Source organism: Carassius gibelio, chromosome B18 (genome assembly GCF_023724105.1).
Source record: "Carassius gibelio isolate Cgi1373 ecotype wild population from Czech Republic chromosome B18, carGib1.2-hapl.c, whole genome shotgun sequence".
Lineage (NCBI taxonomy): Eukaryota > Metazoa > Chordata > Actinopteri > Cypriniformes > Cyprinidae > Carassius > Carassius gibelio.
This window is the reverse complement of record NC_068413.1, coordinates 3226623-3253403: the sequence shown is the minus strand read 5'-3', so window position 1 is coordinate 3253403 and position 26781 is coordinate 3226623. Positions and strand designations below refer to the sequence as shown.

Sequence of the window (26781 nt, the reverse complement as noted above, 5' to 3'; positions counted from 1 at the left end):
TTTCCGTTTTGTCATAAAACCGACCCTGCATTACATAAAGAATTGATCTAAGTTCTTTGCTACTTAATATGCACGAAATATATTTTCTGGTCTTTTCTAACTTAAATTTGAAATTGCATATTTTCCTTAAACTTGTGCATTGGAGAACCCAAGCGAACACTTATTTATATAACATATATAAATAGTAATAAAAAATATAAGGAAATTATTTATTGTTTATTTTTTTTAAAGCATTTTTGTTCAAAATGAACCAATATTCTTGTCATGTACCTTCGGTCACACACATTGCCATATTCTAATTTTATTATAATCAAATAAATCCAAAGTATGATACGTGAATTTTATATTTGCATGCGGGATAATATGTGTATAATACAGGCACAGTGTACTTGTGCATTTTAAAATGTTATGAATTTTCAAACACTGCATCACACAATCTTAGTGCAGTAACCGTTATTTTCCGTGCATAATATAAAATAGGAGAGTTTATCATTTATACACGTGCATCAGCTGAGATTCTGCTATCGTGGTCATATTCAAACTCATATAATGACGTCTCCTTGAACAGTCTTTATGAACAAAAGAACAGAATTCATCAGCCACAGATGGACCAACAGCTGAATACAACTTCTGATTCATGCATTCATCCATCTGCAGGAACACACCACTCACTGCTGCTTCAGAGAGATGTTGGGTATTATAATGCTTCTTTTTCTTAATTACAGCAATATGCAAGCTAAGAATGAACACACATCCAGTAAAACAAACATACTGCATCTTATTTAAATAAGCACATTTGTTTTGTACGTAAGCAAAAAGATGAAATGCCGTCTGAGAACCAAAGACTTAGGGGTAAAAAAAGAGACTTCTAGTTTCTAGTGATGATTAAAAGTTTTTTTTTTTTTTAATCTTAAATCTACTTTTCATGTAGTCTCAAAACAGCTTGAATGTTTCAAGGACTGGCAAACTGTACAAATGTGCTCGATGACCATATGAGCAGAATGAGGTGAAGGCACAGGCAGGTGCTTCTGCAGCGCCACCTAATGGCAGCAATAATATACATATAACAACATTTCTATTTCTCTTTCTTGAACAATGCTTTTAATGTTAATGCCAAAGCAAGCACAGTATAATCTAATCGATTTATAATAAAGCACAGATAACAAATGTGTAAAACTGCTTTAAGCAAACGAGACTCTTTAGGTTATCAAAATATGCAAAAATTAGTAACGACATTTATTAACATCAGGTCTGTAAAAGCAAGAAAAATTAAAAAACGTTACCATATTCAATTAATTTGCTTTTATTCTAACAGTGTTTTATATTTTTACCTTGTGATCGTATTGATCATTTTATCACACTTATAGCTAGTGTGTACATTTTGCAGATCAGTAAAGCAACAAAAAAAAGTGAACTAAATTTCTTTGCATCTACGTGCAAAAAAGAAGCATCTTTAAAATATATTTTCTTATTGTTTATTACAGTATCTTAAAAGATTAGAACATGTTGAGCTCTATCGTATAACCATCTTTGTAAATCAAGGATTTGCTTAAATCTTTTATATGGAACAGGTAAATCAAAAATTCAGTTAAATTATTCATACGGCCTAGTCTGTAAAATGTGTAAATTTATATGCTTAAGCCAAAGGTGCTTTACATAAATGTGGGTGGCGGCAAGGCAGGTCTTGTTGAAGAAAATTTGTCATTTCATGACTCATGCCGAATATATATTTATTTGTAAAACAATTCAACACCCCAGAAGCAGCTCTCATTTCTGCAAGGCATTTTTCACGAATGTGGGCCACGGTGCGAGCCACTTTGCATAAACAGTATTTCTCAGCTGGAAAAGAGGAATTGGAATAATACATGTCTGCTGGGAAATCCTATTTATGTTCCTGATGTGATACCGGTGTTCAGGATCTTCAGAGGTTGTGAGGATAACAGAACACAAGAGCCCTAAATCCAGTCGCTATTGATCCGGTGGAAAGTTTCAATAGCTGGTAAATCCTACTGTGGATTTGAATCTTTTGGAAGGAAATGATTAGGATATTCCAAGTGGGAATGTTTACCCCAGATTTGCTAGATTCTGTAATATTGCCTTGGGAATCAGTACAAAATCATGCACTACAACTGATGCATTGTCTTTAAGAAATGACACTTAATACTAAACATTTTCCCATTTTAGGTGAATAGAATTGCATGTTTTGAAGTGAAATCACTCTATATTTACTTCTGTAATTGATGGATCTGAATGCATAAAGCCTTGGATCATGGCTGCTTGTGTGAATGTGTGCGTATGCATGAATGTTTGTTTATGCACGCGTGTGCGTCTGGCCCGCTGCCAGACCTCTATATGTCTGTGTGCCCCACGGCAGTGCTGGGGGTCACTCTTTTCATTGTGATACAAATGCCACCCTCATAGATTAATCTAATGTGGGTTAATTACCCCAACACACTAAACACACACACAAACACACACACTCAGGGTACACTTATGTTAATTCTTTACTTGCCTTTTTAGCAGCATTATTTATGTGCATTATTCTATTAACATTTGATTTCCTTGTCTAATGCATATTTAGCCTTTGCCATCGTAAAATAATAAATCTTCTAATAAATTTGTAATCACATATTTATTAAATAACAGAATATCTATATGCTACTTTCAAAAGGCTAACTTATTTTTTGTGTTTAATATAAGGACATTTTAATTGCATTATTCAGTTTACATTTGATTTCCATTTCTAGCGCATATACAGCCTTTATCATTACAGAAATCTTCTAAAAAAGCAGTAATGTAAATCACAGAAATTATGTTTACTAATTAATTGAATATCTTTGCTTCTTTCTAAATACTTATTATTGATTATTACATATTTAGCTTTGTATCATACACAAAAAAAAGATATTGATTTTCTATAAAATGCATTGACAATACAAATTATAACAGTATATTCAAAGTGCAACACTGTTAATGTTTTTACAGACTGTGACCTTACAGTCAATTTATTTTAAATTATAAATAAAATGAAATATTCTTGAATTCTAATGTGTATTCTGACATTGAGAGATGATGATGATCACCTCTGAAGATAATGCCAACACTGGAGTTGCAATACGGTTACTTACACTTAACTGTTCAGCAATATTATAATTGTCAGAATTATTAAAAATAATTCAAACTGTGGGTGTGACACAAACAATGCGCATTTGTTCCAACACATTTTACTACTGCCTCTTTTTTTGGACACAAATGTCACCCTCTCACTGTTTTAAGATGCTCTATTTCAGAGCAGTGCTGCAGTGAAAGGGTTAATAGTCTTATAAGGAATTAATATCCGCTGCACAATTTTAAACTAGCTTTTATCAGTCTCTCCTTTTTTACTAGGAGTATTAGTGGCCAGTATTATTCCTTGTTTCATTCTTTTTTAATCTAGATGTCCCTCCACCTTCACCCCTCCCTCTCACCCTTAGATGGGACATCTAATAAGCGGTTTCTGTCTAATACTGCTGTTGCCACAGTAACACGTCAGGTGGCCGGTTGATATGGCAACCATGGTCCTCTATTTGAGTTTTTGGAGAGAACGACTGGGGGTCAACACATAGCCTCTAAAATCGAAAAAGATGGACTGACAAAATTACATCTAAAAATGACACATGCATGTATAAATGATTCAATCAGCTGTTCTGAAATGCTGTCCAGTCTAGACATGTATTAACTTTGTAACCTTAGTTAGTTATAGATTTATTCACACTTTTTAAATCCAGAATAAGACCTTTACATTCAGTCAAATACCACTATACTGAATGACATTAGATTGATCTATATTATAATGTTAAATATTCCCTGTCATTTGGATTCAAAATTATTGTTAGCTTTTATTTTGGCAGGTTGTTATATGTATTTCTTAAATGTATTTTAATATGTATTAATTGTTATACATTTTGCAAGAAATGTACTGCTTTGGTTTTCTAATTAAAAGTTTAATATTTAATTTAATGTTTTTTTTTGCCATTCTTTGTAATTGTTTGTACAATTTACTTGCAAATTTATTGTGAGTGAATATATATATTTTTTTTCAGTGTAGCTATTGAAATAGAAAGTACTTCAGTAAGGTCTGAAAATATAAACACTTCAAACACTCACAATTAGTTCGACACAATTAATACAAATAGAAAATAATCAGAAATTTAGAATGGTTTTTATACAAACTTCAGGGTGATTCGGTTATTTTTTTATTGAATACCACAAATGCTGTTTAAGGATATGAATTTATATTTAACTCGTATTTAATATGCAAATGTACTATTTAATTCAGAATTCAGAGAAAGAAATTCCGAACGAATGAAAGAAATTCAGAAAGACATTTGTGGTGAACAGGGACACAATTTTACAGAAAATTCGTCTTAATCTTGCAGTAGCTAATGGAAAAAAAATCACATTTACTCTCTTCACAGCTCTGCTCAGAATGTCAAATTGTGGAGATTGAAGCATCTTGATGCTATTCATAGAATTGTAAATCCTTATTTAACCCACCCAATTTCTGCCCTCCATGACATCCAATGTGCTGCGGTGAAAGCCCCTGACTGCTGTCTGTCTGCTGACCCCGTGACCTTAACCTCAAACAGCAGCCCGACACCCCGTCTCACAGCGTCTGCTCCTCAAACCTCTCCAAAATCATCACACAGGACAACCACAAGCCCTCTGCTCTGCTTTGGCGTTATTATTATTATTATTTATTTATTTATTTTAGGTAAGTCCATATTATAAATAAATTTATACTCTATGAATATAGTATATGTTCCCGTAGAAAGCTACATTTCTTTTCATTGTGATTGCTTTTTAATGTCGTTTTACATTGCACTGTTTTCTGTTACATCATTTCTATGTATTTGTATTTGTATTAAGACCAGGCCTTATGTCTGGCTTTGATAGAGCATGTGGAATTGATAACAGCCTGAAAAAATAAATGAGGCAGGCTATCTATAATGACCTTTGAAAACAAATTTCATAGCCTATTATAATCACAGTAGCCTAAGTTCTTTAGCTCTCTTTCTTTTATTTTTCAAAATCTCTGTGAGATCCACGTGCTGTGGACATGAACTTGACTGGAAATCACCGGCCTATTGATCGGACAGGATCAGAAAGGTCATTGAATAACTGTGCTAGTTTAATAACATTCATATATGAATATTATATTAGTATACATCTATACAGCTTTGCATTTTATTTAATATTTTATACCCTGATTAATTTAAGACTATCATGTCATATTTTTACGCATTTTGGCTAATTGTCGGATTTTGCGCGTTACTGTCTTCATAGAAAAAAGACAGCAATCTTGATACAGCGCGTTCACGTGTGTTTTTAATATGTTTCAGTACATGATCGAAATACATTATAAATAACAGCATCAGCTTTTCTGAAAAAAAAACGTAATTATAATGAACAGAAGACGCAGAAAACTACCGTCTGAATGTTACCAGGCTTTGTGAATCCTCTTCCCATTCCTGCAAAATTTCATCTTTTTTTAATTTTCATGCATTTTAACCTCTCGTGCCACGTGCTGAAATGTAATACAGTTTCTTCTGAATTAAAATGCATCATATAACTGCTTTTTATAATTTGATATCGGGCCTTTGATAACATTTTAACATTCAAACTTTAAGCAAATCTTTTAAAGCAGACTATATTTAACACGTGATGCTCTTCTGCTTTAATTATTCTTATTATATTACTATTAATACTGCTACAACTATATTAACAGCTGGTGAAATGAGAATAAAACGAACCTTTAATGTCAATAAGATGCTCATTCGTTCTTAAAACACCTTCAACTTAATTCTGTTTTACAAAAACATTAGATAATTATAATTCAAAATAAATAAATATAAAACGATAATTATATTTACCCTATCCGCTTTTTAACCTATTCTGAAGCTTATATTTTGTATGAGGTCATATTTATTTGTGCCCTTTGGAAAATATTTTAAAAGTTCACCTTCTTCCGGTTCTTCTCACCAATAAAACCACCTTCTGTAGTGTAATCCAAATGTTAATCGTTGTTATTTATTAAAAGGTTTATTTAGACGAATCAAAAAGTTTAAGAGATTTGACTCAAGATGGTTTTATAAATGCATCGTCATTCGCGTCCATTGCATTCTCGCGATAATAATTCGTTTGAAATATACGCAGAATTAAATTGGTGATAACGAAAGAAAGAAAGAATCTCAATTGGACTCAATTCAAGATTTAAAATCTCTAATACCGAGCCTTATAAAATCATCTAATGCCTCACGTAAATACAGTGAATGTGTGTCATTCGAATTAATCTCAATAACTTTTTTAATGAAGTGTACAATCTCTGAAGTTTAACCATGTTAATGCCGCTGGTCACTGGATTCTCAGCAGTGTTCATATATCTGGAGACAGTGTCAGAAGAGCTCGTGATGCAGCAGCTGTTCACAGTTCAGACAAAAGGTCAAGTGCACGACCCCAGGACAATGTGTTTATCTACCCCTCACACACACAAAAACACAAATCTGTTACCATCCCAAGGCATTATTTTTGCTACCACTTTATATAATATTGTCCATGTTATACATATTATAATTAAACAAAATATTAATAGTGCTAACAAACAGTGAATATCAAGCATATTATGTATACTTTTTGTTGATAAATAGAATATCTGAACAATTGTAAAATGCGTCCCATCCTCGAATGCATGTGCAAAGGCATGCATGCTCAAATTATTATTTAAAGAAAGCAAATAAATGTCCCATGATTTAAGATTAAAGCAGCACTACGATACAGGGGAATAAAAACGGTGTAAAAAAATAATTAGAAGGCCAGACAAGTCTAAATTGCTTATCGCCAGAGAAACATGCGTTTTTGGTTTTTGGATAATAGATTTAGTTAGATGCAGCCAAATCATCAATAAATATGGCAAACTCAGATTACATCTTTAATCCAAGAAACCGAGATTTAAGAAAGCAAATAAGACAAGGACTGTTCCAGACAGGGAAGATTTAAAGGTCGACTGGAATTAACAGCGAATGCATCCGAAAACGTTTTATTGCAGAACTTTGGGTTTATATGTATCTAAGATAAACTATATGTTAAACTCACTGACAGAGAGACAAATTACACGAGCTCCTGTTAGGTATGAAAATGTAGAGAAAGATAAGTGAGTGAAGTGTGTACACAGAGCGCCATCTGCTGGAGCAAAGAACAATTACATGACTGAAACAACTCGGCCAGGCACAATACGGTTCGTGTTTCATTTGGGAAAACATGCATTTTCTTCACTCTTTTGTTGAATCATTAACATTTTGTAGCTAAATTAAAGTAATTATTTCTTGCTCATAAAATTTGTCACTAGTTAAAACGTTATAGTAGCCTATAACTACTCAATATTAAGGAAACAATATAAATGTTTACTATTTTGAAAAAGTAGGCCTATATTCAATATATATTCTTCTAACTACCTGATACACTATATCAACTATACTAAACAAAGTGTATGTATATGTATGTAATCTAAAAATGAACATTGTATCATATATCATTTTATCATAAATGAGTTTACTCACCCTCTTTTTGTTCCAAACCCTTTCTTTCATCCACTGGGCACCAAAAATGCACAAAGAATGAGAAGATAATGTCAAACTCAAAAAAGTGCCATGAAAAGTCATCCATGTAACCAGTTGGGTATAGTTGTCAGTTAAAATAATTTAACAGCATATTGATCTAGATTAATGAGTAAATTTGCAAACTCCAAACTACCTTCACAGAGACTTTATTTTATTTTGACTGATTGATATTGAAACCATAAAACATGGAGAGAAACACACCTACCATGCTTATATCCTAAACCAGATTTAAGTGTTTGGAAGTAAATGTGACTTGAGGACTTCATGGAGAACCAAAGGTTATGTCTTAAAGATGCTTTTTTGAAGCACCACACATAAAATGCCCACTTTACCTGACTGCTATCACTGAAATAGTTTACTGAGAAAACAAACGACCAAGAGATTTTACACAGCACAAAAGGATTTAATCAATCATTGCACATCGTCAGGTGTGTGCAGACATCGGATTGGCTGACATTTCTTCTGAAGGCGGGGCTTTTGAGAGAGCGTCATTCTTATAAAAAGGTGAAGACTAAATAAACAGCTTTACATTTTTGTGTAGATGTTTTACTCATTATTTTGGAAGGATTTAGAAAACTATTTCAACAGAAAACTATAGAGTATATGATAGCAATCTTTGTAATTGATGTGCTTTTTTTTGAGAAAGACATTTTACAAAGTAAAGAACAATTCATGCAATTGCTATGCTATTATTTGTTTTACGATGAAACCTTTGAATGAAATGAAACCTTTTGGAACAAACTAAAAAGAAAGAAAGGAAGAAAGGAAAAATTTAATGTTGTTAATAATGTGACTGAGTAATAAGGACTTTGGTAATACCTTTAAAAAAAAAAAAAAAAAAAAAAAATCCAGAATAGATTGTTTGTTGTATATTGGAAAGTTTTGTGAAAAAAAAAAAAATAAAAAAATTATATTAGATAATTCAGTATAAAAAATGTCCCTACCTATCTATTAAAGCCTTGTCTTATTTTTTGTAAGAATATTGCCTGGATATATGAATTTAATCATCTCAGATATTGCAATATATATATATATATATATATATATATATATATATATATATATATATATATATATATATATATTCTTCTAACTACCTGATACACTTTATCAACTATAATAAAAAAAGTTTGCAAAAATCCAAGTTTCATCATATTGGCTAAATCCGTCCTTGATGTCCGTTCTGCCAAGAAATAAGAAAAAATGACCAGCCTGCAGGACAGACGGTATTGACCTCTTGGTAATTCTGGATTGATGGATGGATGACGGATGACTAGTGGCTAATAAATTAGTTGACGTTTATGGCTGTCCAGTAGTTATTTATATCTAAGCCATTCTGAAATGATGCCATTAATCTTTGCCCGTTGGTCCATCACAAACCTTGGCCACATTTAATAAAGTATTTCAGTCCAAACACCACTAGGTGGCAGTAAAAGCTACACTTGGTTGATGATCGAGTTCACAAGTTTACGTCGAAAAAGTGTTTGATTGTTTGAAAGACTGAAAAAGTCTAACGCCAATGAGATTTTTTGGCTCCAAAAGACTGGAATTCAAAAACCGTTTTATAATTTTGAATCATTTAAGGCTAAGAAACACTATGACGTAAAGTAAGCCAAAATACAAATTTACGCTCTATTCCAGGCGGCTAATCAAATAAGAACTGATCATGTGACTCTTTGTACAGATAATCATGTTCTTTCTCCCCTGATGCTCCGTGGATCATCTCGAATCATGCTGGAGAACATCATCATCAGGTTTTGTCAAAGCCAAAGGAGACAAACCACATACTAAGACATTCTGATATTCATGTTATGCCATTTTGAGTTCTGGGACTCTCATTATCCAGGTCCTCCTGGGTTACATAAGCCTCTTAATGCAGAGGAAGACTGGCTTTGACTAAGACAAGTGCCTCATCATTATATTATGCATAGAGTATTTCATTACCATAATAATCGATGGCAGCAAGCCCAAATGACAGCAATCCTGAGAACTTGTATAGCTGTATTAGTAATCATCATGTGTGTTCAGCTAAATTCAAAATGAATGATTTTTGTAAAGAAGAGCTTTAAAAAAAAATAAAAATAAAGTTGAAATAAGGCTAAATTTCTCCAAGTAGACTTCACCTGACATAAAAATGCAAAGGCCAATCAGAAAGTGCTTTTATAATTTTGTAATTTTTTGTGTAGCTAAATATGATTAACTGCATTAAAAATCATGTTTTTGTGAGTCACATACTGTATGAAAAAAACAACTGAAGACGCAACAGAATGCTAAGAAAACCTAAAGCATTTTATTAAACTGATAATTCATCTGTACAGAATTAGGGAAACCAACAAGAAGTCTGATTTGTCACAATGTTACATGGTAAAATGAAGAAACTGAGCAAATATCACAGTCATAACCTTTTACGATGTTTAGTCCATTTGCTGTTCATGTGAAACATGACAGACGTTAGAGCCGCTTCCAGTCCAACGGAGCAGAGAAAGGATCATCTCTGGCTCTGAACTATGATCTGCAATGTCAGTGTCCAGAGTTTGCTTTTGCTAGTGGCTTCAAAAGATGCTCCTCAACACAAAGACACAAATAAACAAAAAAGATCTTTTTTGCCTGAATCCAAAATCTCTGGCAACATGAATTGTGCGCAATTAAAAAAAAAGATGAAAAAACTTTTTCTTAAAGGAGAAAGCAAGTATACTAGTTGTAAGCGTTGGAAAGACTTGATATTCCATACACCTCCTCCAAAACTGTTTAAGGATCACTTATTTTCCAAACTAGTAGAGTCCAGACCAAACAGAACACAGGCTCACTCATAACTATCAGCTTTGTGATTTATACATTTGATAAAAACCCACTATAAACCAGTTATATGTAAAATACTAAACAAACTAAAAAGAATGATTCAGTCAAACCAAAACAGACCATCATGACCAGTCTCAAAAAATATGAACTGGCAGAAATATATTTGGAATAATGTAACTTTTAACATTTACTTATCTACAATATATAGTCAAACATGATCATAGGATCAGTAGAATTTTACAGTCCAAATTTCAATCAAGCAGAAATCTGGGACAGTCTGTGATTTGCACATTAGATTATTATTTACAGAATAACATTGAGGTCATCAATGCTAGAGGTAAGCAGTGCACCTGTGGCCTATCCAGCTCCAAAGCAAAATATGTACAAATCTGTTCCCAAATTTGTGAATCTATTAAAGGGACAGTGCACTCAGAAATGAAAATGAATTTACTCGCACTCAATGTTGTGTCAAACCTCTCAGTGAAACACGAGAATGTTTGTAACTAAACTGTTTTGTTACCCATTGACTTCCATTGTATGGACAAAAATACAATAAGTTATCTCGAAATGAAATGTCTTCAAAATACTGTGTTGAGCAGAAAAACTAAATGCATAAGATTTGGTTTGGAACAAAATGAAAGTGAATAATGATGACAGATTTTTCATTTCTGGGTGAAGGATCCCTTTAATACAAGGACATTGGATAAATTAGTTCCATGGAGCTTTGCACAGTCCTTGAGAGACCGCACACACCAATGTGCATGGATTTAGACAACTGAATCCATAGACAACTTCTCTGTAGTGGTACAGCTTTTGTCAAGAAAATAAATATCACCTAAATAATAGTGCAAAGTGTGTTTTGTATTATTATTTTTTAATTTTAATTTGAGGTGAAATTTTGATCATATTTCATGTGTATATATTTCATTACAACTGGTTTATCTGTAAAAATAGTGTAATTAAAAACAATTTTGTCTTTTGATTTTGGCGTAAAATTTTACCTGAACAGGATTTCATGAGAATTGCCCAATTAGTTTTTCCCAAAGCAAAGCAGATATGAGGTTATACAGAATGAGATCTGAGGACAAAAAGCATGCATCAACTTTTAGAAAAACCTTTTGTATTTAGCAAACGTTATGCATATAATCATCACAGTTATTGTCAGGGTAGCTTAATAACGCATTAAAAAGACAAGTATGTAATTCCTTTTCATAATAGAGATGTCTGTGGGTTCAGCTTTGAAAAAATACAGAGCCGCCATCCATGGGGACTAATGAATGTTTCCTTTCACTGGTATGACAGAGAAAGAGAAAAGGCAATTTCATAGCTGTGAAATAAGTTTCTATACACACACACGCTTGCACGCACAGAGGCACGCACATTTAAAACCAAGATCAGCACATTTGTTGTAAACAATAAATAAGGCTTAAGCCAAACATAACAAAACACCAAAAAAGTGCAGTCGTCCTGTGAACATTCAAAGTACCTCATCTCACAGGGTATACAGTCCTGTCTGTCACAATGTTGGTCCGCAGCAAACTTGGCTCTGGACAATCAAACCATCTTTAACATGAAACTTTCTGACAGAGCTACAGGTCTGTTCGAATTTCACACTCTTCGTATATGAATCATTTAATGTCTAACGCATTATTAATGTGCAAACCAGATGTTTCTAATTCTCATATCAGTAGGGGAATCTCACAAAACCAGTCCAAGACCATGTTTGTCATATTTCAGACCAAAAAGAAAACAAATTGTGCTTAAAGAAAATTATGACATAGCATTATTTTATTTTGTTGTACTGCCTTTGTTGAATTAAATAAATTGTATTATGGCAATTAAAAAAATGATAGCAAATAATGAGAATTGAAAAAATAACTAAAGTGAAAGTTGTCATGGGGAGTTGTCATAATCATATATATATATATATATATATATATATATATATATATTTATATAGTGCATGGACTTGTTTCAATGAGATTCACTCAAAGACATGTTTAATATTATTCTGTTTGTCTCTGCCCTTGATGACATAACAATCTAGTAATATATCATACTTTGCAAGTTTAGCATTGATGTCTAACATATCTTAAACGTCTTTGTCTGGACTAATAAAGTTCAGCGTTTCATGTCAAGATCATTCGAGTTCATCATATTAGACTAGAGAAAACATCTTCCCTCCCCAGTGCCAAAACATTCAGGAGACACCCAAAACTAATCCCACCTGAAGTGAATTCCACCTTGTGGTTTAGAAAACAAATATAAGATGGCTTTAGAATTTTCATGTAAGCTGCTGATAAAGCCCCATCATTCTCAAAAAATGGAATAAGATACAACGATAAAAATTCTGCATTGACACATGATCATATTACAGTCAAGAAGTAAGGCTGTCACTCTCGAAACAAAAATAAAAAACACGTTCTCAAGGCATAATGTCCCAAAACGATCTTGATCCTGTCTGAGAAGCGTTTCAAAGGTTGTATGTTTGGATTGAGGTGGGCTTCAGTGGCCACTGACGGATCCCAGAGAACAGCGAGGACAGGAAATGATGCGTGAACTGGTGGATGGGCGGCACCCTCGCTCTACCTGTCTTTCAGCTCTCTGGTCACACGTTTGGTGATGCGGCCACACAGCAGCCCCACGAGGAACAGGATGGACACGGCCAGCGCAATCATGAGCAGGATGTAGTTCTTCGAAGGTGACGTCATGACTTGAGCAGCGAGGTCTGAGAAACCTTCAGCTGGTGCCACCTGGGAAATCACACGCTACAATTTTGCTAAACCTGACAAAACATTCTTTAGGGTACATTCTCAAAATGAAATGTTGTTCATAAATACTGAATAATAATACTAAATACCCAGTATAACATTTTTTATAATAAAAAGAATCTACTTAAAATGTGTATGTGTACATACATTCATACATATATTTGGAAGAACAGCTTTAATAATAGTAAGAATAATAACAATAATAATTTATTTTAATATAATAATTTCTTGTTATTAAATTACGTATTATAAATGACAATAATTATGATTATACTATTTTAAATCTTTATGTTGATCATTATAATAACATACACTGCCTTTAAAAAGTTTGGGATCGGTAGAATTTTTATAGTTTTTTTAAAATAAGTTTTTTCTGTTCATAAAGGTTGCATTTATTTGATCAAAAATACAGTTAAAAAAGTAATACTGTAAAATATTACTTCAGTTTAAAATAACGGTTAATATACTTTAAAATATAATTTATTCCTGTAATCAAAGCTGATTTTCAGCATCATTTCTCCAGTCTTTAGTGTCACATGATCCTTCAGAAATAATTATAATATGCCAATTCATAATCAATAATTTAAACAGTTGTTCTGTTTAATATTTTTTTTGGAACCTGTGATACTTTTGTCAGGATTTTTGGATGAATAAAAAGTTAAAAAGAACAGTATTTATTTAAAATAGAAATCTTTTGTAACAATAGAAGACTGTTACTTTATATCAATTTAGCACATCCTTGCTGAATAAAAGTATTAATAAAAAGAAAAAAAAGAAAGAAAAAGTGTAGTGTAAAATAGTGTATATTGTTACAAAATATTGAATATTGTTATTAAATACTATTAATAATAAAGATTTATTTATTTTAATAAAATAATTAATTCTCACTGTTATTGCATTAATAATAGCAATTATTATTATAATTTATGTTAATACATTTATTATAGAGATATGTATAATAATAATAATAATGTCGGAATGCTGTTACCACTATATATATATATATATATATATATATATATATATATATATATATATATATATATATATATATATATATATATAAAACTATAATTTCTTATTTATTGTCATTTTTATTAATAGATAACTAAACAAAGAAATTCATCTCAATATAACAATTTCTTTGTTACAGTTTATTTGTATAGCGCATTTTACAATACAAATCGTTACAAAGCAACTTCATTACAATATTTAGTAGAAGCTTATAAGTGGTGACTGTCAGAAAAAATAATACAAGACGTAGTTAGCCAGACGATGAACAACAATAATAATAATTTTAATGCAAAATTGGGCTGTTGTGTAAGTAAATATATTTCATAAAAATTCTTAATAGTTGTCCATCTGGATGATGTGTCTGTGTGCACTGACCTGCGCTGCATAGCTCCACATGTCGATGCGGTCCTGTAATCTTCTCTTACATTCAGGCTGCAGACGCACCTGCTTGTCCTGCAGAGCTTCCATCAAACAGGACATTTCTGGGAAAGGATTTCAAACACAGGGAGTCAGGATAGTTAAAAAACCACACACATCGTAATCACACCGTCTGTCAGTCCAACAACTTTCCATCAGTCTCTCAAATAGACCAGTTATCCTAACCGGGCATCATGAATTAAACAACACAAAATGGTATTTACAACACATATAATAATATTAATATGCAACTTAAGATTCTAAGATTAATTTTTGATCATGTCAATGTATTGTGTAATATGCAATACACCAAAAGCCCCACTCACGTCTGCCTCTTCCAGGATTGATGGCTGCACAGTGGTGTTTCAAATCCAGAGCACAGGCCGTGTGCAAGACTGGATCCACAAATATGTCTGCTTTGCTTTCTTTGAGCATGTTCAACACCTCCTACACATGGAGAAGATGAAATGACACTCAACCTGTACATGTCAGATTAATATAGATGTGTGTGAGTGCCATGACTGCTGCTCACTTCACATGTGAAGGTGTTTCTTAAAGAGACAGCAGCAAAAAGACTCTTAACCAGAGGATGAAGGAAACTGTTGTTAAAAACTAAATAATGATTGTTCTGTGTAACTGGATGTATAAATGATTAAACTACAGTTCAAAAGCTGCTAAGTCTATTCTTGATTTTCAAATCCTCACCGAAGAAAATCATTCTCATTTCAGAAATCATTCTAACATCCAGATTCGCTGCTCAAGAAGCATTTCTTATTATTATAATCAACAGCTGTGCTGATTAATTTCTATTGTTTATTTTTTTGTGCAAAACTTGAATAAATATCTCTTTTGATAGATTTAGTGTGTCCTAGCTGAATGTAAATAATGAAAAATTGTAATAAAATAATAATAATAAATAATTTCTTAATTTCTTTAAGAAATAAATATGTAACTGTGTACATATTACAACATATCTATTTGACCCATGTAAAAATGCTATATATATATATATATATATATATATATATATATATATATATATATATATATATATATATATATATACACACACACACACACACACACACACACACATACATATACTAGATAAATGTATATTAGAAATAGATTATATATATATATATATATATATATATATATATATATATATATATATATATATATATATATATGAAAATAAATAAAATTAATCCCTATGCAACCACCCATGTGTCTAATGGGGAACTGATGGTGTTTCTATAGCAACAGATGCAGAGGAAAGCAGTGTGTAGCAGATGAAGCATGTTTAAGGATGTGTTTTGTACCGTCTTGCACTCCTCCTGTTTAATTTTCAGTAGGTTGTTCTTCAGACACTCCTCCACTTGACCCGTCTGTTCCTGCGCAGCAGCTTCCTCTGCACACAGCCGCGTGATCTAACACACACACACAGACTAAAGATATCAAATCTCCATTTTCTTTTTTAAGAGTCTGCCTTGTCTTTGTTCATGTGGCCTTCAGTCAGCAGAATATCACCCAGAGATCATAGTCAATTTTCTTTACTGACCCATCAAGAGACCCATTTCACACCATTTCTGCTTGATTGCTCCCCGAGAGCCTATGGCTCATGGAGATCATCAATAAAGGGCTTTTCTCAGACAGCCTGCAGGAGGAGGGTCTCTGTTCCTGTCCCATAGCATTACAAACAATCCACATTCATCTGCAACACTCTCTGCAGCACAGCAGATCAAACAGACCTAATACAATAACACTAGGAAAAATCTTTCATTAATGACAAATTAAGACGGCCTTGGTGCAGCCGTTAGTGCATAATGTCATCACATGGTAAATCATTTAGACTTTCATTTCCACATACAATCCTAATAAGTTAATGTCATTCTACAGTTTCCTGTCCCACAAAGACAGAATTAAATTAAAAAAAGTAATGATAGGTATGTTGACTAAAAGTAAATGTAAACGTGACATCTTTTACAGTGATTTTAGACGCCCCCTCACTGTCTCTGTGCAGCTCAAAAGAGTGTCCTGACATGTTAAGATTTCATAAGGATGCTACGTATTGAAGGGCATAGGCTCTGTACCAAACACCTGCAAGCTCCCTACCTAGACAGCATTTTAGGCATCATTAAAACAGCAGGCAGCATTGCGAGTAAATTACTCGCATATGCGACTAAATCTTCACTCTGGGCGACTAAATGATGGTCTAATATTCTCAGATTTTACTCCCCAGTGTGTGAGTTTGAGGCTAAGTATTAGTTTAGCACCTATCTGCTTTCACTCTCTGAACACTATGACACTATGAGCGCTTCAGAGTTTCACTCTCCATCAGCGATTTGTTTTGTTTTCCAGTTCATCTGAAATGGATGTGCAACGCTCCTGTATTTGATGTACCGTAAACTCTAGTGTGAAGTCTAGTGTGTCAAAATAACTGCGTTCCCTTGGAATTCTTCAGCTTTTAAGAACTGCCGGGTTCTCCGGTAGTGGGCGGAGCTAATATGCAAAAGGCAATCTCATTGGCTGCAATCTCAGTCCCTGTTTTGATTTCAGCAAATCAGTTCGAGCGAATGCACAAAACCTGATTAATATTCATGAATCCAGCAGCTCATTAATCCTTAGTGCGTTTTATAGTTGTTATTAGTAGAATTTGTATTATTATTATCTTATGAGTATTTTTGTCAAAAAAAAAATTCCCAATATATTATTTTTTACAGAAACACTGAATAACTAAAAAAGCACCACCCCCAGTCCAGTGTTCATTTAAAATGACTAATATGCATTCAAACATGGTTATTAAGTTTGTTTCTAATTGCTAAAGTTCTATTATTAAATAATATAATGCTTGACTGACTGATGTCAAGAGTGTACTTTCAGATATTTAAAAAACTGTGCCATTTTACAAACATTATGTGCGTGTCTGTCTGGTGAGTATACTAAAAAATTGACTAGCCAATAGCGACAACTCATTAGGGTTTGGTGTGTCCACGCACCTCATTCCTGCAGTGAACCTGGAGCTGTGGATCGAGCCGGTAGTCGAGCGCTGACTCCTGAAGAATCACTCTGATCTGATCCTCACAGTCTCCTGACAACCGCTGGGAACAACCCGTTTAAAACTGTTAAACAGTCTGCATTTCCACATCACAACACTCCCACTCACATGCTTATAAAAGAGCTTCCATATCTGACTTACACACAAAGACCAGCATGTGCTTTCTACAGAAATAACATTTCAACTTACTAATCAATATTTAGTATCCATAAAAGTCATTATTACTATAGTATTATGTCTGTATCAGTATTTATTCATATTTTTTTATTTTAGTCATTTTATGTGCTTTTGTCATTTTTTTTTAATACGTCTATATAGCTTTCATTTATTTTATTTTATTGTAATTATAGTAAAACATTTAGTCAACAATTATAATTTTCAATTGTTTTTTTACATTACAATTTTTAAGTTAATATTTTTAATCTAATACTTACATTTAATTAAATTAAATTTATTTTAGCTTTATTTAGATGAAAGCATCATTATTTTTGTACGATATAAATATATTTATAAAAATATATTTTTTTATGTGTTTATAGTCTTAATTGTAGTAAATATTTGCACAAACTTTAGGTAACATTTCTAATTTCTGTTATCATTATTATTATTATTATAATTAAGTTTTTTTATAAAAAATTTTCATCTAATTATTATATTTAATTTATTTAAATTACCAAAAGCAATTTTTTATAGTTTTAGTTAAAAATAATTAACAGTAACAGTGAAGATATAAGTAAGTAGTTGCGCAATAAGCAGGATATTGTACAGTTAGATGGTCATTATAACAGCAGAAACCCTTCAGTATGATACAAGACTATAATACTGGGCTGACTGTACTTTATCCCTTACATACTCCTTGCTAATATTCAGTGACACACATACCTGGTCTGCATACTTGAGTTTGAGGCAGGATATGACTTGACCCTCCAGTTCATTGGCATCACTGGCTTTACTGAGTATGCTTTGACAGAACTTGGGTATGTCTGCTTTACAAGCCTTCCTCAACACTGGGTTCAATCTGTAGTCTGAAAACACAAACACAGAAAAGAAATTAAAACACTAGCATTGCAAAAGTTGAAATAATTAAAAGATTCTTTAAGAGGCCATTAAATATTAGATTCAAGGCCAGGAGGTAAAGACAGAAACTAGCCTCAAAACACAACTCAAGGAACCAAAAATGGGAGATTTAGATGACGGCTTCAAAAAACCTGCAGTTAACAGTTAAAGAAGTGCAGATGTGTTTGGTCTTCACCTGTGTTCTGAGTGATTTGTCTCTTGGTGATCATCTGCTTACACTTGGGATCCATTAGCTCGCTGTTCTTGTTCAGCTTCAGACACTGCAGCATGCTCTTAGCATCCGACTCGGTGCAAAAACGCTAAACCAAGGACAAATAGGTTGTGAAGGACAAAGAAAAGGAGAAACAGACTTAACTACGCACTGGACTATCTATGGGAAATATATGGAAACATATTACAGCCCCTTGAAAAGCAAGTATGAAGTCACTTAGCATGCGATTTTAGCTAAATTGACTTGCACGTAAGGCAGAATTCAATCCCTCTATAATGTCTGTAGATAGCTAACGGCTCAGTCATTTTGGCAAATTAACTGGCAATTTTTTGTGATTACAATCCCTCGTCTTTTACTGCTACATCCCTCCACTGCTCTTCAGTGATGCAAAGTGGCATAAAACTGCTTTTCTTAAACTGCACTATGGCTCAAAAGTTAAGGTCGGTAAAATGTTGATGTTTTTTGCAAACCAATACAAAAACAATATTCATTCATAAACAGTGCTACAAATTAAATTTACAGTCTTCTACTTTAATAAATCTAAAATTGCAATTCATTCCTGAGATGCAAAGCTGAATTTTCAGCATCATTCCTCCAGTCTTCAGTGTCACATGATCCTTCAGAAATCATTCATATATTCTGATTTGATGGTGATAATAGTAATATAATTGTTTTTGCGGTTTAATATTTTTGTGGAAACCTTGATATATATATATATATTTTTTTTCCGGGATTCTTTAAGTGAATCAAAAGTACAAAAGAACAGTATTTATTTCAAATAGGAAATTTCTGTAACATTATAAAAGTAATTTCTCTCACTTTGCATCAATTTGATCAATCAATAATTTTAAGCATTCATTTCTTTCAAGATATAAATCTTCCTCACCCCAAACTTTGGGAAGGAAGAGTATTTCGCTCAAAGACAAGGTTGTGTGGTTTAAATGTTTAATACTCTTTTCCAAATCAGGTCCGATTTATCAGCCGCTTCTCTCTGGCCCCATGTTGATCTTATTGAGTTTAAGTTAATTAAAACATGGGGGTTGAGCCATTACTATTGATCTTTGACAATCCAGAGTACGTTTATAACCATCAGCTCTTTCTCTTTGACAGGAAAGCTTTAGGAAATGGACAAAATGTCAGGATACGACCGCAGGGAACTGCAGGACTTGACCCAAGTTAGTTACCTGCTGGAACAACTCACCTTGATCATCTGCTTGCACACTCTCATGAGCTGATAGTCCAGCTCTGGATCCATCATTTCAGTTTCCTGAAGCTTAAAGATCTTTTGATGACACACCTGGGTCAGCTGCTTCTTGTTCTCTTTGAGGCACTCAATGATCTGAGAAGAAGAGGACGGCCAACGGTTAGTTAATAGAGCTCTATTCTTCACTGCTGCTGCTTTTGATTTGTTTCACTTAAGCCATGATTGAATGTTTTTTTAAAACAACAATCACACTAAACGAACACTACAAACGGACAGCTCTACTCATTAGCTATGCATTTCATTGGTGGTAGTTAAAGCTGGAATTGTGCTGAAAGCAAAAAAATTATTTACTTATTATGGAATTTTCATGTCAGTCAGAGTGCATGATTAGATCACATTATTATTATTATTTTTAATAACCCAAGCTAATCTAAGCTGTTACCTGACTAAACATGATCCCACCAGCTTGCTGACTATTGAATAAGTGTAATTATTTAAACGTGTGGTCATATGTTAATGTGCTCATGTTAGTGTCAACATGATTTATGGCTGAATCATTTTTATAGCTAGGTTTTTAATGGACGGGGTGAGAAAGTTAAGAGTGTTACACACTGAAAATTAAAAAGCAAGGAAAATTCTACTTTGTTTAACATGTGTGCAAATACCCAGCTTTGCATAACATGTATAACAATCCCACTCTGTATATATATTTTGTATTTTGCTATGTGGTTTAAACCATCTGGCTGTAATGTTGGATTTTCCCCAGGGTTTCCACATTAATGGATTAACATGATGTTTTTCAGTCTTTCATGTTCACATAAAATGGAGGAGTTTTCCATTTGTTAAAAATTTAAAATTAAGTTACATTTAAAAAAGCAACTGTGTATACATTTAAGTGGAACTTAAGATGGCATGAAATGAATTCAAGTAAGATAAAAACTTTCAAATTAGCAAAAGCAGATAAAAATGTAAACTGACATTTCATTATTCTAATTCAGTCATTTTTATTTGTGGATTTTAAAGACATTTATGATGTCACAGATGTTACAATTTAGGAATTAAAAAAATACGATTTCTAGACCTGGAAAGGAGTTTAAAATTAATAAAATCTAAAAAAAAAAAAAAAAAAAAATTCTAAAATGAATATCTTTTTCTAGTATTGTTCAAAAATATTTTACACTATTGCTATATGTGAATAACATTTTTTTTTTTTTACTTTCCATAATTAGACAGGACTATAAAAGTCATAGAGCATTAAAGGGGGGGGTGAAATGCTATTTCATGCATACTGAGTTTTTTTACACTGTTAAAGAGTTGGATTCCCATGCTAAACATGGACAAAGTTTCAAAAATTAAGTTGTATGTTTGAAGGAGTATTTCTGTTCCAAAAATACTCCTTCCGGTTTGTCACAAGTTTCTGAAAGTTTTTTTCGAGTATGGCTCTGTGTGACGTTAGATGGAGCGGAATTTCCTTATATGGGTCCTGAGGCACTTCTGCCGGAAGAGCGCGCGCTCCCGTATAGCGAGGCTGAGCAGCACAGACATTTCACTGATCAGAGCGAGAGCGTCGCGAAATGTCTCAAAAGAAGTGTGTTTTTGGTTGCCAGGGCAAGACAACCCTGCACAGATTACCAAAAGAGAAACAGCATTAAGGGACCAGTGGATGGAGTTTATTTTTACAGAGCATCAACGGAGTTGTGCAAGTGTTTGTGTTTGTTCCCTGCATTTCGAAGATGCTTGTTTTACAAACAAGGCCCAGTTTGACGACGGATTTGCACATCGTTTATTTCTTAAGGATAATGCAGTCCCAACGAAAAAGGGTCACGATCGTGTGTTGGAACCGCAGGCGGTGATTAAAACTGTTTCAAATATCTCTGCCTCCTTGTTAGTGTGTCCCCTCGCATCGGAGACCCGGGTTCGAGCCCTGCTCGGAGCGAGTCGTTGCTGCTGCTGCTTTCGTTCAGTTTCAGCCTCGGGATCTGATTCTGGATCATAAATAAACGGCTGAATCTGACTGTTAGCCATGGTTTATTTTGGATGATGTTTTTTTCCTCAAGGCAATGTCAGAGCCGTTAGATATGTTTTTCAACGGCTCTGGGTAATGTCACAGCTTCCAAACGCTCTCGACGCAAAAGCCTACTGGTGCTCGTGATTCTTTAGCTCCGCCCACACGTCACGCCTCTAGGCGCTCGTGTTTTTCCGGGAAAAATCGGTACAGACTATCTTTCTCTTATGAATATAATAAAACTAAAGACTTTTTGGAGTTATGAAGGATGCAGTACTACTCTATAGGTACTCAAGATTAACAGGAGATTGAGTGAAAACGAGCATTTCACCCCCCCTTTAAGCAGAACATCAGGTTATTGAAAATGTAAGGTTTTTTTTTTTATATATAAATTGCCACTCCTAGTCAGAAAGATAGAAAGCTAGTCACTGAAAGGCATTTTTATGACCTGTAAATTTAAATTTTAAACTTTTCCTATACTTCCAGGTGCTCCGTGACTGTGGGAATCTTGTTAAATGAATCTTCTTTCTCTAACTGGACAAGTTTCATCATGTGTCTGCACGCAGCAGCTGCAGGTGGGTGCATAAAGCTGTCTAGAAAAGTACAAGATCAAAGTACACCGTTACCTGAGCATTTCCATAGGCTACAGGGGAGCAAAGCTTGTTGATATCCTTCTTACAAGCATCGTGCAGCTCAGGCTCCAGTCGAATGTCCTCCGACTGCAAATGAAGGGGACAGAGAGAAGACTTGGAATATAGCGCATGAGTAATATATGAAAAAGTTGCATGAAACTTCAGTGGTACTTTTAGGACCTTGATCGAATAAATTACAGTCCACTTTTGTTGTAAAAGGGTCTGAACAATGTGGAGTGTGTGATTTAACTTGGGTAAAGTGAATTCACCATCTCCAGCTCTTCCACCCTCAGCTGTTTCCGACATTTGAGAGACACACGCTGATCTTTCACATCCTGTAGAGTGTCGTTCCTCACCGTGGTGCTCAAACAGATGACCACATCCGCCCTGAGGTGGAAGAATAACGAAATGACACATGAAGAGGGTGAAAGAGACACTGAGGCGGAGGATATAAAAAATGTGCAGTTCAAGAGGATGACTGTGTGAGCGAGAGATATAAAATAAGAGGAGACACACAGACAGGTCGTGATGATTTAAGCATCCATGAAAAGATGTTATATAACAATAAATCACCATCAGAACTGAATGACAAAATCCAAACAGAGTTTATGCAGAACATTTGAAAGCCTGAAGAAGAGACAGCTGCGGGATTTGTGAACTCACTTCTTCTTAATGTTGGGACAGAGTTTGAGTACGTCCTCTTTACAGGCCATTTTGAACTTGTAGGAGAAGCGGAAGTCCTTCATCTGAACCTGTAAACATACACTTGACATAAAAATACATCTCATACCTCATAGCCTATATGAACTGTTCATTCATTACATAAATAAATGCAATTTATTTAATATATCATGCAATTTTTTGACAGTAATAGTAGTGTTATTTTAGTATTATTGACATACAATCTTTTTTTATAAATCTGTTTTCATTTTGATTTTAGTTCAATCTTTAGTAATTTAATCATGTTTTAGTAGTTTTTATAGATGTAGTGCTGTCAAATGATTAACCGCATCCAAAATAAACGTTTTTGTTTACATAACAATATGTGTGTACACCATGTATATTTATTATGTATACACACACACACACAGTATATATTTTGAAAATATTTCCATGTATATATTTATGTTCATGTAATTGATATTATATATAAATATTTTAAATGTATAAACTTACAATTGTTCTTAAATATATACACGCATGTGTGTGTATTTATATATACATAATATATAAACTAGCTATAAACACACATCTAAAAATATTATTTAGGATGCAATTAATAGTTTGACAGCACTAATTGACAGACAGATAGATAGACAGATATATTAGATAAGTTGTAAGTTTTATTTTTGTTTCAGTTTTAGTATAAGTTAACTATAATAACAATGAAAGCATCTCATTTTCATAATATCTATATATGCAAAATTCACTCAAAAAATGTGATGTCAATCTCAACATTGCAAATATTGGCTGATTAGTTAGCATGGTCAACACCTCAAACCAGCCCCAAACCATTCATTCAGTGCTGGGACAGTGTGACATTTGGGAAAACATTTGCTCGTCATCATTCAAAGTGAACATAGGGAAATTGGTTGTGTGACTGGCTTACCAGCTGGAAATGAGTGACGCCCACAGCACATTTATCATTCATTTCCCTCTGATGTTTGTTCTGCACCAGGCATTCCAGAAGATTCCCCATGTCTATCTGATTATCAGCTACGTCCTGGGAGAAAACAGACCAACATGAGGAATTCAGGGTTAAAAAAAGGAAAAGGAATAATTTCGATGATTGTGTTGTCAGTACTAACGTGGCAGTGGCTCTGGATGACCGCTTCACAAGCTCGGATCAGCAGGGCTTCAATCTGAATGTCCTGTGAACACAACAGTGTGACCATAAATCAAGATCATCGCTCCCAAAAATCCCTCAATTCTGAAATTCTAGATATTTAAATCTAAGATCTTATAATGTAATGAAAGAAGTCTCTTAAGCTCACCATTTATTTAATCATGAATACAGTAATATTGTGAAATATCATTACAATTTAAAAGTCTTATTAACCCAAAACTGTTCAATGTTAATATACACAAACAGTAAACAGTACAACAAAACAGAAGATCCTATCTTACAAGCATTTTCTTTTAGGCCTTCTCCACTCTGAGGTTTATGCAGATGCTGCGGTGTGGAATAGGAAACGTACCTCAGATTCCAGTTCTGTCAGGTTGCCCACCACATCTCTGCAGTTTGACACCAGGTCCTCAAGATGGTCCTGAAGACACTCCAGCTCCTGAGGCAGACAAAACCAACTCTGACTCAACCTACCATATTTTCCGGACTATAAGTCACTTTTTTTCATAGTTTGGCTGGTCCTGCGATTTATAGTCAGGTGCGACTTATTTATCAAAATGAATTTGACATGAACCAGGAGAAATGAACCAAGAGAAAACATTACCGTCTCCAGCCGCGAGAGGGCGCTCTATGCTGTTCAGTTCTCCTGTAGCCTACACTGAAAACATAGAGCGCCCTCTCGAGGCTGTAGACGATAATGTTTTCTCTTGGTTCTAAATAAATGCGATTTATAATCCAGTGCAACTTATATATGTTTTTTTCCTCATCATGACGTATTTTTGGACTGATGTGACTTATACTCAGGTGCCACTTATAGTCCGAAAAATACGGTAATCATGTACTGAGGAGTTTCACCCCAGAAATAATTGTGTACCTGTCCGGTGTCGGTCTTCTCACTGCACCATTTGCCCAGGTCAGTCAAGCAGCGTTTCTGGAGCTCAGGGTCCAGCTTCACATCCAGAGCTCTCTGGTGAAGAACTCTCTGGACTTCCACCTTACAGTCCCTGGTGAGCTGCACACGAAGACACATTACTATTGAACATTTCCACAGAATATCAGTCCAATTATTTATTTTGATGTTATCTATTTACCAAATTCAATGGATGAATCCAAAACCACATGCTCTCTATTTGACACGTATGTTCTCTCATATAAAATGTCTAAAGACAGTTGACTTTTCTATTTGTTTTCTGTATGTAGTAGGTAGTTCCTAGTCAGAATAAACTGAAAGGTGGACCAGACTTCATTCTGATAATAAAAACTGACTAAAATGGACATTGTTTGTGCTTTTCACCCGTCTGCCCTGCTCTTCTGTCCGGTAAGCGTGGCGGTAGAGGCAGGAGAACACAGCGCCAGGAGGCATCAGCTCACTGCTCTCGTTCCAGCCCGGGGTGTAACACAGTCTGGACGCGTCGTTCTGACATTTACGGTATAAGATAGGATCAAGCCTGGAGGAAAAATTACACAGGAGACAAAAATGAGTCACATGTCTAACCGGACTTTAACCTCAACCTTCAAAGACAATAAAAGGTTTGCGTTCCACAAAAAACATTAAGCAGAATGACTGTTTTCAACATGAATAATAATAATAAATATTTCTGCTGTTCTTTTTTAACTTACTATTGATCAAAGAATACATTTTTGACTAACACAAGGTTTGTGTTTCCACAAAAATATGAAGCAGCACAACTGTTTCCAACACTGATAATGATCAGAAATAATTCTTGAGCAGTAAATCAGCATGTAAGAAAGATTTCTGAAGGATCATGTGACACTGAAGACTGGAGAAAAGATTATGAAAATTCATTTAAAGCATTTGTTTATAATGCATTATAAAGGGTTATTAAAGGGTATAATGCATTATAATTATTCATAATGTGTGTTATTTTGTCGAAAATAATTATAACTGAATTTTAAAAGCACAGAAGGCATAATTGTAAGCATTTGAAGGCATAATTATTGCATTAAAATTACTTTTATAATGCATTATACATAAAGGCTTTAAGTAAAAATTTACCAAAAAACTTGTATTTTACAATAATACTATTTTTATTGTATTTTTGATCAAATAAAATATTTGTAAAATTTT

At 33.8% G+C, this 26781-nt stretch overlaps 1 protein-coding gene across 1 annotated transcript in view; it reads right to left on the bottom strand.

The window, feature by feature from the left end:
- Nucleotides 1-9923: 9923 nt before the first annotated feature.
- LOC127977702 (Golgi apparatus protein 1) overlaps nucleotides 9924-26781 on the bottom strand; it is a 38207-nt gene continuing 21349 nt past the window's right edge. Inside the window, exons 11-26 of the mRNA XM_052582712.1 lie at nucleotides 25987-26140; nucleotides 25567-25704; nucleotides 25045-25131; nucleotides 24655-24717; nucleotides 24456-24569; nucleotides 23510-23598; nucleotides 23116-23233; nucleotides 22841-22933; nucleotides 20207-20344; nucleotides 18970-19093; nucleotides 18600-18742; nucleotides 17659-17760; nucleotides 15982-16089; nucleotides 14983-15103; nucleotides 14615-14721; nucleotides 9924-13207 (exon numbers count right to left, since the gene is read on the bottom strand). Of these exons, the coding sequence (XP_052438672.1) occupies nucleotides 13040-13207; nucleotides 14615-14721; nucleotides 14983-15103; nucleotides 15982-16089; nucleotides 17659-17760; nucleotides 18600-18742; nucleotides 18970-19093; nucleotides 20207-20344; nucleotides 22841-22933; nucleotides 23116-23233; nucleotides 23510-23598; nucleotides 24456-24569; nucleotides 24655-24717; nucleotides 25045-25131; nucleotides 25567-25704; nucleotides 25987-26140 (1867 nt within the window). The 3' untranslated portion in view covers nucleotides 9924-13039. The remainder of the gene's footprint in view (nucleotides 13208-14614; nucleotides 14722-14982; nucleotides 15104-15981; nucleotides 16090-17658; nucleotides 17761-18599; nucleotides 18743-18969; nucleotides 19094-20206; nucleotides 20345-22840; nucleotides 22934-23115; nucleotides 23234-23509; nucleotides 23599-24455; nucleotides 24570-24654; nucleotides 24718-25044; nucleotides 25132-25566; nucleotides 25705-25986; nucleotides 26141-26781) is intronic.